General features: G+C 42.5%; 1 protein-coding gene across 2 annotated transcripts in view; it reads left to right on the top strand.

Moving 5' to 3' along the window:
• CCNQ (cyclin Q) overlaps nt 1–11,035 on the top strand; it is a 13,146-nt gene extending 2,111 nt beyond the window's left edge. Inside the window, exons 3-6 of one of the 2 annotated variants that reach the window (XM_042452187.1) lie at nt 1,011–1,194; nt 5,500–5,632; nt 7,100–7,327; nt 8,157–11,035. In XM_042452187.1, the coding sequence (XP_042308121.1) occupies nt 1,011–1,194; nt 5,500–5,632; nt 7,100–7,327; nt 8,157–8,246 (635 nt within the window). In that variant the 3' untranslated portion in view covers nt 8,247–11,035. The remainder of the gene's footprint in view (nt 1–1,010; nt 1,195–5,499; nt 5,633–7,099; nt 7,328–8,156) is intronic. The other variant, XM_042452188.1, reaches the window with a different exon arrangement.
• The last annotated feature ends 1,465 nt before the right edge of the window (nt 11,036–12,500 follow it).

Raw genomic sequence — 12,500 nt, 5'->3', positions numbered from 1 at the left:
ACTATAGCAATAGCAATAACAAGTATATTTCTATACCGCTTATCAGTGCACTTAAGCATTCCCTTAATTGTTTACAACGTGTCAGTTAATTGCCCCTAACAAGCTTAGCGACCTGTGGAAGGATGCCAGACTGAGTCGACCCTGGAACCTTGCCTGGGATCAAACTCACAACCGAGTGGCTGCAGTATCAGCATTTAACCACTGTGCCACCATGAATGGAGAAACATGAAATGTATTTTTGTTTCCCTGTGGATACCAAAATCCATGAATGCTCAGGTCCCATTGAATATAATAGCACAATAAGATGATGTCCCTTGTAGAAATGACAAAAATCAAAGTTTTCTTTTTGGAATGTATATATTTTAAATATATTTTCAAACCGTGGATTGGGGGGGGTGTGACTCTAATTTAGTTTGTTTAGTAACTTTAATCATATTTTAAATTTTACTGACATTTCAAAATTACAGAAACAAATGATGCAGCTCTCAGTGTTACTGGAAGCTGGTTTACTTATTGAGAGAGGAACTGGGTAAAACTAGGTGCTTGATAGTTTTCCATGTAAATTCAGAAGGAAAATGGGATAGAGCATAGGTGGGGAGCTTATAGCCCTCCAGAGGATGATACCAGGGCCATGCAGGATAATGGGAGTTGTTAAAGTCTGGAGGGCCACAGATTCTCCACTCCCTGAGTTAGAGGCTTCACTTTGGGAGCTGGATAGGAAAGCACATGCTACTGTGTAGCTCCCAATCCTTTTAGTGAGGTCTGTGCAGAAACTGATGGCCATATTTCCCCTAGAAACCTTATGGGATGGTGACCTCTTGGCTCCCATTTCCCTGCCCTTGTAGTGGTGCTCATTATTCACATCTTGAGGGAACCTGATTTATAAAGAGCCAAGGGGGAATTGCACCTTGTATTGCCTCCCTTGTCCAGGCCTGGTGGGGTGGTGGAGGTGGTGGTATGTGGTTGTGAGAGCTAGAAGCCTCCTTGTTATATCTCCTTAATGCCAACAGGTGTGAAGCTGGGCTTGCGCTCCATCCCCATTGCCACAGCTTGTACCATATATCACCGATTCTTTACGGAAGTGCCTCTGGAACCATATGATCCCTACCTGGTAGCCATGGCTGCCCTTTACTTAGCAGGGAAGGTAGAAGAACAGCATCTGCGGACAAGAGACATTATCAATGTGAGCCACAGGTAAAGAAGGGGGAATTTCATCTGTGCGTGTGAGAGATAGAAAGAGAATACTGAACTGGATTGGTTAAAAGTCTGTAACTACATGGGCAGAGATAGCTTTAGACTAAGACTCTGGAGACCAGGGTTCAATTCCCAGCTCTATCATGAAATCCGCTGGTTGACCTTAGGCAAGTCATATGCTCTCAGCCTCAGGGGAAGGAAATGACAAACCTCCTCTGGACAAATCGTGCTAAGAAAACCCCATAGGTTCGTTTTAGAGTTGCCTTAGAGAAATGTCTTGAAGGCCAACAACAAGAAACAACAACTACTTCATGGGCAGAGCTTAACGTGCAGAGCCTGTTTAAATTGACAACTGACACCACCCAAAAGGATTTTGCACACTTAAATGTTTGGGTTGCATGTGAGCAAAGCCCCTTTGCTTCAAATGAGACTTCCTTCTCAGGCAAGAGCAGGGAACTTGTGATTTTCCAGGTGACCTCAGATACTAACTTTGGTCAGTATCACACTGCACTGTTATAGCACTATTATGCCACTTTAACTGCTCTGGCTGCTTCCTGTAGCATTCTGGGGTTTGTAGTTTAGTGAGGTCCAAGAGCTTACTGGCTAAAAATCCTAAAGGCCCTTCCCTCAACTGCAAATCCCACAATTCAACAGGATGCAGCTGTAGCAATTAAATAAAATGATACTATAAGAATGTAGTGTGATATTGTCCAAAAATCCATCAGTTTCATCTTGCAGCGTTGATACTGAGATACCTGGGGAGCTAATGCGGGATGCTAACAATTACCAATTGATTTGTTTTTAAATCTGGTCCATCTGCCTTGGTCCAGGCCTCAGAGGGAGAGAAGAATGCTGGACCTGATTCCTTCCCCCTCTCACCATTCCCTTCTCCTTTTGTCTCGTGTCTTTTAGATTGTAAGCCTAAGGGCATGGAACTGTCTGTTATCCCCTCTATTGTAAACCGCTCGGATTCCCAGTGATTGGGCGGTATATAAATAAAACCTATTATTATTATTATTATTATTATTATTATTATTAAAACCCATTAAAGAGTCAGGATATAAGTTACCACACATGGGGTTAGGAAGAAGAAATGTTCTTTAAACAAATACAAATAAACCCTTTTTTATTCCATGTTATTCAGTAGCCACACAAGAACAGCCTTCAAGAATTAAGTCTGTCCTGCCAATTAAAACGTGGCCTTGCTGTTTAAATGTGGCCCCACCAGTGAATCAGATTACTAAACTTTTAGTTGATCATTTTACTGATTGAAGGCGATATGTCAGGATGTGTGTTTGCATACCTTGCACAGAAAATGCAGGGCACTGATGGCTTCCCCTCCCCATTTTTGTTTTGTTTTGGTAGAAAACATTCCCTGCTCACATTTTACTGAGAATTTGGGTTCCATTCCACCACTTTTCCCTTCATCTGTTTTATATGGTGGATGAGGCATTTTGTTTAAAAAAGAAAGTAACCATGATTATGGAATGACTATGACTATGGAATGACCTGCTGAAAATGATTCGACAGTTGAATATGCTGTCTGAATTTAAAAGAGCATTAAAGACCAGTCTCTTCCAGCAGGCTTATTCAGATTATTTTTAAATTGTGAATTTGAAATTAGAAATTTTAAATTTGGATTGTTTTAATATGTGTACATTTTATTTGTCCCTTTAAATTGTGAGTTTTAACTGATATTGTTTGTCTCTTAATTGTTGTTGTTTCCCTCCTTGAACCATGAGAAGAGGGAGGTAAGAAATAATAATAATAATAATAATAATAATAATAATAATAATAATACTTTGCCCAACCCCTGATTAAAGATTGCTGGCACAGTCATAAATTTTGCCAAGGAACCTAAAGTCACCTTAGGAAAGAGGAGGGAGAGGAATTTGGCTTCCCCAGGAGAAGAAGGTGGCTGATACTTTTAGATCAAGTGCAATGTAATGTAATATAGTTTATTCGATCTTTGACCAGTATAAAAAATAAAAAGAAAAGAAAAACAGCATCAGTATAATTTAAAATATACATTATAGATACCTGGGCAAGAATAGTACTTAAGCAATTGCAGTTACAATAATGCTGGGTCAAATCATCAATGCAGCAGTAAAATTTTCATTTACCAATTGAGGGCGGACTTTACACACAATGTAGCAGAATTTGGCCACCTTATGGATCATACTAGGGTCATGACTATCCAGAAGGAGGCGTAAGTAAAATAGATCGGTATTACCTGGTAATTTGTTTATGATCGGATAGATCAGTTGGTTACGAACATCCTATAAAACTGTCAGTAAAGAAGAACATGCTCGGTAGTTTCAATGGCGCCTAAGTCACAATGGCATAGTCGGAGCTCATATGGAATTTTCTTAAATCTTCCTTCTAATACGGCTGTGGGTAACATATTAAAGCGTGCCAGAGTTAAAGCCCTTCTGAACTTAGGTAAGGTGACATGAAACAGATATGGAGCTGGAGAGGAAACCAAGACCTGATCACTAACCACTATATGTTTAGGGAAGGAAACAGTTTCCATTTGACCTTCTATGTCTAGGATTTTTTGTTTAATAGTAAATTTGGCTTTATCTACATCGAATTTTAAGATTGCATCTTTGTTAAAGCCTAGCTCATTCAGTTTCTTAGTTATAGCTGTTTCCCAAGAGGATTTATAGGAGTCTAATAAGATTAAGTGTGTCACTTCTCCAGATGTTTTCTGCAATTTCAACCAGTAATTGAATATAGTAATCCATAGACTAGATTCTATTTTATTAATCCCAGCTTCTCTCCTAAGGACAACATTTGGGGTACAATGAGCAACTTGGAATATTTTCCTCAGGAACTTAGTTTGTACAAGTTCAGTTGCATTTATATTGCTATATGGCCCTAGTTGAGCTCCGTATAGGAGTTGCGGGCGAACTTTAGCAGTAAATAGCTTGATTGCGGCCGGGATAAATTGGGCACCTTTAGTAAAAAAGAAATTAAGGATGGCGGTTACAGTTCTTTGGGCGTTCTGGATGACAAACTCTGAATGAGCATTTCTTCTCCCGGAGGCATGGAAAACAATACCCAGGTATTTAAAGATCTTGACCTGTTCAATGTGCTGCCTTTGTCTCAGTTTGGGATGTTGAGCAAAAATGAGAATCTTGGTCTTAGAGGAGTTGATTATTAATTTCTCCTCAGCACAATACAGGGCGAGAGAATTTAAGGCTCTTTTAAGACCAATGGGGGTCAGGGAAAGGATAACAGCATCATTGCCATAAAGTAATATGCTAATATGTCTATTAGCTAGCTTTGGGGGGTGAAAGGCGATGTTATTTAACGCAGGAATTAGAGAATTGATATAATAATTGAATAGCGAGGGGGCCAAAACGCATCCCTGTCTTACACCCAATCTCACAAGGATTTCTTTAGAAACATGTCCTTGATGACTGCATCTGACTTTTATACTAGAATTTTCATGTATCTTAATGAGGAGCAAGAGAAGACGTTTATCAATGTTAGTGCACATTAGTTTTTTCCACAATCTACTTCTATTTATAGAGTCAAATGCAGACTTAAAATCAATACATGCCGCATGTATTGATTGACCGGAATGGGAGTATTTTTCGACGAGATGTTGTAACACCATTGCATGGTTGATAATGGATCGTCCGGGCCTGAAGCCTACCTGTTCAGCCAGGAGAATGTCTTTGGATTCTAGCCAGTCCAGGAATTTATTTAAGAGATGTTTGCATACATTTTGCTGATCAAGCTCAACAGACTAATAGGCCGAAAATTAGATGGGTCGGTTCTGTTACCTTTTTTATATATTGGAATTATGATGGCCAAGCCCCAGTCTTCTGGGATGGTAATTGATCGGTCAATAGCCATGAAAAGGTTGGATAGGAATGGAGTCCACCAATCAGAATTATTTTTTAGCATTTCACCAGTTATATGATCAGCACCAGGAGCTCTGGCTGGTTTAAGTTGACTAATTAAACTCTTGATCTCTGATTGGGAAACAGGAGGCCATGAGGGTAGGGAGGACACCTTTATCCTCAAATCTGCGGGTGAGTTGTCGGCATGGTCGTAAAGTTTGACAAAATGGTTTTCCCAAATATTTGCTGGAATCTGAAATGTGTAATTATTTATATTCCTGGCAAAAGAGGGTGCAACCTCTTTCCAGAATAGATCAAGTGCAAAATTTGCATATGCCTGGGTTTTTTTGGCCACTGGTGGTTGAGTGGCTATTTAGAGCCAGGGCAAAGTGAAATTACTTGCAGGAAAGAGAGTGCCTTAACCTCTGGCCTTCTATTTTGTTCCCACCAGGTACCTGCACCCCCGGAGTGACACCCTGGAGCTGGACACCCATTTCTGGGAGTTGAGGGACAGCATTGTCCAGTGTGAGCTGCTCATGCTACGGATGCTCTGCTTCCGTGTCTCCTTCCAGCACCCGCATAAGGTCCAAGTTGAATGGCATGGGGCTTAGGGAGGAAGTAGGGTGTGTAAATTGCCTGGAAGGAAAGGGTTTTTGATTTTGTTAGTTTTTATTTCTGTACATATTAGGAACTGGCAACTTCTGGCCCTCTTGCTGATGCTGAACTGCAACACCCATCATTCCTCACCAGTGGCTATATTGGCTAGGAAATTGTAATGTGACAACCTATAGTTGCCCACCGCATTTATGCAAAGTATTAATTTATTGTGAGGATAAATTTACTTGATATGATTTAATTTATGTCCTATTTGTTCTTGAAAGAGCCCAGAGTAGCTGGCAAAGTAGCTAAAATACAACAGATCTCATAAAGCCATAAATATGTTGTTGTTGTTGTTGTGTGCCTTCAAGTTGTTTCCAGCTTATTGCAATCCTAAGGAAAGCTATCATGGGGTTTTCTTCGCAAGATTTGTTCAGAGGAGGTTTGCCATTAGGGCTGAGAGAATTACTTGCCCAAGGTCAGCCAGTGGATTTCACGGCCAAACATGGAATTGAACCTGGTCCCCAGAGACATAGTTCAACATTCAGACCACTGTGCCACACTGGTAGCTGTTTGCAAAAAAACCAGCAGAACAATCCAGAGAGAAAGGAAGTGTGCCACTACCTACATCTCAAAAGCTTTTACAAATGAAAATATGTTTTTAACTGAATCTTAAAAGACAGCAGTGTGTGGGACAGATCTTTTGTGGAAGAGGGTTCCATAGTTGGAGTGCTGGTTAAATGGGGATAAATCATTAAACCTTAAAGAGTTGCATTGAGATTGTATAAAGTGGCCAGGTGGACTTCAGCATCCATCTACACTGTAGAAATAATGAAGTTTGACACGCCAGGGCGGTTAAAGTGGTGTAAAACTGCATTATTTATGCAGTATTTATATTTATACAGATGCACCCTTAATCTGATACTTACAAATGCTCAGAGAAACAGATTATGTGAAGTGGTGGTTTCTAGCAGTGACAGGGGAAATGAATGACTAGTGCTGTTGGATTGCTATTCCCATCACCCATCACTATTATCTCTTCTGTCTAGAGCTGAATGGAGTTGTAGTCCGGCAGCAACTGAAAAGCCACACATCTCCACATCCCAGAGGCAGGGTGTTGGACTGGAGTCTTGGGTTCAGATCCAATGTTGGGGTGGAGAGAAATGGGTGGCCTTAAGCAAGTCACTCTGACCAACCTACCTTGCAGGGGGACTGAGGATAAAATGGAAGAGGTAGAAAGGAAGGTAATAGTGTGCTGTGAGGAACAGTAGTGCAGGGCTGGGATGCAGGGCCTCTTGAAGGCAATCTTTTGCTACTGCCGCTGCTGGAGACTTGATGTGGGCCCTAATCTGCACTGGAAATTAATGTCCTTTTCACCAGAGATGTTGATAAAGTCCTCCACTTCACCCCTCCTTTGCAGCCATCTCTGACAGCCGCTCTCTTCTCTTTTGTAGTACCTTCTCCACTATTTACTCTCCCTGAAGCATTGGATGAACCGGCACAGCTGGGACCGGACCCCGGTGGCAGTAGCAGCATGGGCCCTGTTGCGTGACAGCTATCATGGGCCCCTGTGCCTCCGGCACGCCCCACAGCATATTGCTGTCACTGTCCTTTACCTTGCTCTTCAGTGTTATGGGGTGGAGGTGCCAGCGGAGGTGGAAGCTGAACGGCCTTGGTGGCAGGTGAGAGTGGGGTGGTGGTGGCAGCATGTGGGAAGCAGAGGAGTGCAGTTCAAGCAAGTCACTGGCTGGGAGAAGAATGGTTTCTATATCCTGAGACAGAGTCTGGTCTCTTAGGCAGGTCTACACAAGCCAGTATACTCCAAGTATTCTGGCCCCAAAGTTGTTCCAATGTCCCCTTGTTACCTGGAGTCTTCCATGGCAATGCGAGGGAGCTATTCACATGGGTGTCTTGCTATGCCAGCTACCACTGCCACTTCTGGTGCAGGTAACTTGCCCTGAGACCAGAAAACTATGCCCAGCATTGATCATATGGCGGTGGCGACGGCTGGCACAGTAGGGCACATTGTAAACAGCTGCCCATTGTTGTAGCAGAAGTTTCCGGATCTTCCTAAAATATCTGGAGCGAAAGGTTTTAAACCATTATTGTGGGGGCAGGTGTCTACCTTGAGTTCCATGCTGAACTGGCCATACATCATCCAGGCAGATTGCACCAGAACTGGGGACTGGAGCCTGTGTTGCCCACACTGCTCGCTGGGAGGAAAGGAGGAGGACATTTTATTTGTCCGATATGAGCAAACCCTTAGTGTGCCTGTGTGGGATCTTTTTGTGGACTTGATTCACAGCCTCAGAAGAGACTTTTCCAAGCTCTAAGTCAGCCCTTTATAAGCTGTTTCAACAGGAGGAAGTAGGAAGAATATGGTAGAAGCCATGATTTCCTTTTCAGACTGCTTGCAACTATATGGGAGAACTGTGATATGCGTAGCCTTAGTTACCTTCCTGATCTGGGGAGCCTTCTTCCCTTTAATCTGCTTTTCCTGGCTTTTTACAGGTGTTCAGTGAAGATCTCTCCAAGAGCATAATTGATCAGATCGTCTTGGACTTGATAAAGATCTATACATTGGATGCAGAAATTGCTTAGGTGCAGAAATACGGGTGGCTGAGTGTCCTCAATGAACTGGTCACTTCAAACAGGGCTTGAGGAGGTAACAAGATGCCCCCGCCCCAACTGAAGAGACCGGCACCAGATTACTATCTTGCATCGCTTTGAGCCTTCCATCTGAACAGAATCAGGTTCAGATCCGCATCTATGGCTCAATAGAGATGCTACACTTCTGGATTGGGTTGTTCCCGAATCAGCCTCTGATCCATGGTTCATCTCCAGTCTTCCCCTTCAACCAACAGAAAGCTGTTCATCCTGCTAATTCTAATGCTGGATTAGGAATCTTGGGTTGCAGGAAATAAGGGGGACGATCCCTGTTTTCTCCTACATGTTCACACTAGTTACACATGAAATGTGCTGCCAGGATATTTCCTCCACCTCTTTCTCTGGTATTATTGCCCAAAGTGACAGAACAGCCCCTGCTTTCCTGCTCCAATGCTGCTGCAATAATCAGGTTAGACTGGAGTAAATCCTGGCTGTGGTCCTGAGCTGCTGAGACCTTGCAGTGTGCAGGCTGATGTCACTGATGTGATTTCTTCAGTAAATGGAATGGGGAAATGGGACTTGCACTGGAGTGCTGCTTTTGCTTCTGACTCCAGTGGTGTGACATGTTCAGAGAAGTACTAAAGTGAATGGATAAAGTTCCTGAACACAGATTTATAAAAGGTTTCTCCAGAGGTGGCTTGTGTGTGTCTGCATCTGTCTGTCTCTGTCTGTTTACATGTTTGTAGAATCAAAGATTTAGTCCAGCCATCCAGATATTGTTGGACAGCATCTCTCATCCCTAGGCAGCATATCAGTGTTGGGGGTCATGGAGGTTGTACCTGGAGATCCACAGATTCCCTATGCTGGATCTAGACAGGCCACACATACCATTTTCTAAAGCCCATTTTACAGGCAAGAGGGTGCACCTCTTGTATTCCTCCCTCCTCCATGATTTAGAAACCCTGGATGAGATAAAGGCAAGAAGGCTTTGATTTGGAAATGGAAGAGAACACAGGGAAGAAGGAGGAGGAGGAAAAGAAGAAGGGGCATAGGAAGGTTATTCTAAGCAAGGTTGTTTTCTCTTTGTCTTGGAGGATATTCCAGGAGTCTCAGGTTGTATCTATACTGCAGAAACAAAGTAGTATGACACCACTTTAAATGCCATGCCTCCATCCTACAGAAACATAGGATTTGTAGGTTTTTGAGGCACCAGCACTCTTTGATAGAGAAGGCTAAAGACATCGTAAAACTACAAATCTCAGGTTTCCGTAGCACAGAACTACAACACTTAAAGTGGTGTCAAAGTGGATTACCTTTGCACCCCATGTGTGATTTTTAGGGGGGCATGCCCCGCTGCATGATTTTAAAAATGCTAATGAAGTAAGCATCGCACAGACAGGCTTCCTGGAGAACCCCAAGTGACTAACATGCCCTATGAGTTGAATGCTCTTGGGTTTGCTGCCATATAATGTGTGAAATGGCCTTGGGCCTCTACCAGAAACTGCCAGTATATTTTGGAGACTTGGGAACTTAAAACTGGTATCCTCTCCCTGGTACAGTAGACAAAACGGTGAAATAAAGATTAAGGGTATAGTTTGCTATGCCCAAGAAGGGCTTTCTGGTGCTAAGACAAGGGACACTAATCCATTTACTCATGTGCACTTCTGGCCAAAGATAGGAAAGTGTAGATTCCAGGCAATCCTAATTTTGTCCCAGGAGACGGGGGCTTTTAGAAATAATGCATCTTGAACAGTATTTGCAAACAGTGAAATCTAGCATAGTTCTAGTTAGGGATTAGTCACAGTGAAAGGTTGATGGGCTACCCTTAAAGCACAGTTCCATAATTCACAGGGGCTAGAAATTTGCCTTTTTTATATAAACCAAAGCTAATACATGGCAAAAGCACTAGGTTCTATGGCTGTTTGTATATTCTCCTCTATTTGTGAAAAGTAGCATACAGAAGTCAGCAGATTATGACTGGAGAATAAGATTCAAATCCCAGCTTGGCCATGAAATTCACTGAGTGATCTTGGGCAAGTCACATTCTCTTAGCCTTAAAGGATGGTAATCGCAACCCCCCTCTGAAGAAACACACCAAGAAAACTCCATGATAGATTCGCTTTAGGGTCATCATAAGTCAGAAACGACTTAAAAGCACACAACAACATAAACACAGCCTCAATTCTACACCAGGAGTCTAGATTCTGTGACAAGTACTGAGTTCCCAGTCTGGTCAGTGCAGAACATTTGAGTCCAGGGAATTGAATCTCTACCTTTCCTTCTTGGGCCCTATGTTTACAGTTGTAGACTGAGTAAAAAGGCCAGTAAAATGATTAGAAACAACTGTTGGGCGATGCCTTTATTAGGAATAACCGGACTGCCACAAAAAACAAAGCTTTTGAAGTCAGATCTCTTCAGCAGGTTATTGCACACACACACACCCTACTGTTGGTACCACTTAGGCTGCATTTACCCTGCAGAATTGGACCCTGCTTTAGCTGCCATGGCTCAATGCTGTGGAATCCTGGGATTTGCAGCTTTGTGAGATATTTATCCTTCTCTGTCAGAGAGCTCTGGTGCCACAACAAACTACAAAACTCAGAGTCCCATAGGATGGAACCACGACAGTTTCCATAGGATTGAACCATGCTTTCAGTGTCAAACTGCATTAATTCTGAAGTTCGGCAGCAGCCTTAGTCTGGTAAAGAGTTCTGAAGAATTCAGTAACTTGCATCCTTTTGTGGCATTTTTGGCAATCCTAATAAAGTTATTACCCAACTATGGATTTTGGGTTTTATTTTGGACTGAGAAAGCTCTCTTTGTGTGTGTTTTATTTTTTTTAAGATAATGGGGTCAGAAACTGTGGAAGCGGTCACTTTTACAGTGGAATCTGCTACATGTTTACTCAGGACAAAGTCCCAGTGTATTCAGTGGGCTTCTGAACAGACTCATGTAGGATTTCACTGGTAGTTTTAGAAAACCACACTAAGGTTATGGGACATTGGTGTAGAACCTTATGAAACTGGAGGCAGACTAAGTAGGGGAGGAAAGTGTGTACATACTGTTCCAAAGCACTGGAGCTCAGTTTTATCCAATTGCACTAAAAGAGAGTAGATCCAGGTGAAACAGCTGTATCTCTTGCCAGTACAGTGGTGCCTCGGGATACGAAATGATCGGGTTACGAAATTTCCGGGATACGAAAAAGTTGGATTGGCAAAAACTGTTTCGGGTTACGAAATATTTTTCGGGTTACGAAATTCATTTCGGCGCGAAATTCAAATGCTGCAAAGTGCAGCTATAGGCTTTCCAGTGCTAACGGAAAGCCTTTTCGGGTTACGAAATTTTCGGGTTACGAAAGGAATGGCGGAACGAATTAATTTCGTAACCCGAGGCACCAGTGTATATAATAATTCTTATCAATTCCATTGCCTTAGGATGTTGCTTTTTTTTTGGTTTGGGCTACCCGTTATCTTCAGTGTCTAAATAGAATCATAGAGTTGGAAGAGACCACAAGGGCCATCCAGTCCAAACTCATTCTGCCATGCAGGAAATCTAAATCAAAGCATACCCTACAGATGGCCATCCAGCCTCTGTTTAAAGACCTCCATGGAGAGAGACTCCACTATGCTCCGAGGGAGTTTGTTCCACTGTCGAACAGCCCTTACTGTCTGGAAGTTCTTCCTAATGTTGAGGTGGAATCTCTTTTCCTGTAGTATGCATCCATTGTTCTGCATTCTAGTCTCTGGAACAGCAGAAAACAAGCTTGCTCCCTCAATATGACATCCTTTCAAATATTTAAACAGGGCTATCATATCACCTCTTAACCTTCTCTTCTCCAGGCTAAACATACCCAGCTCCCTCAGTCGTTCCTCATAGGACATAGTTTCCAGACCCTTCACCATTTTAATCGCCCTCCTTTGGACACGCTCCAGTTTCTCAATGTCCTTTTTGAATTGTGGTACCCAGAACTGAACACAGTATTCCAGGTGGGGTCTGACCAGAGCAGAATAGAGTGGCACTATTACTTCCCTTGATCTAGACACTATACTTTTATTGATGCAGCCTAAAATTGCATTGACTTTTTTTAGCTGCCGCATCGCACTGTTGACTCATGTTCAACTTGTGGTCTACTTGGACTCCCAGATCCCTTTCAAATATAAATAGATGCTTTGGAGCTTCCTGTCTGTCTCTTGTCATGCTTTTGAGATTACTTGGCTATTTATTTGGTCGGGGTGGAGACAGAACTCG

Source organism: Sceloporus undulatus, chromosome 2 (assembly GCF_019175285.1).
Source record: "Sceloporus undulatus isolate JIND9_A2432 ecotype Alabama chromosome 2, SceUnd_v1.1, whole genome shotgun sequence".
In the NCBI taxonomy this organism is placed as follows: domain Eukaryota; kingdom Metazoa; phylum Chordata; class Lepidosauria; order Squamata; family Phrynosomatidae; genus Sceloporus; species Sceloporus undulatus.
The sequence above is the reverse complement of the archived record's forward strand: the minus strand, read 5'-3'. Positions and strand labels throughout refer to the sequence as shown.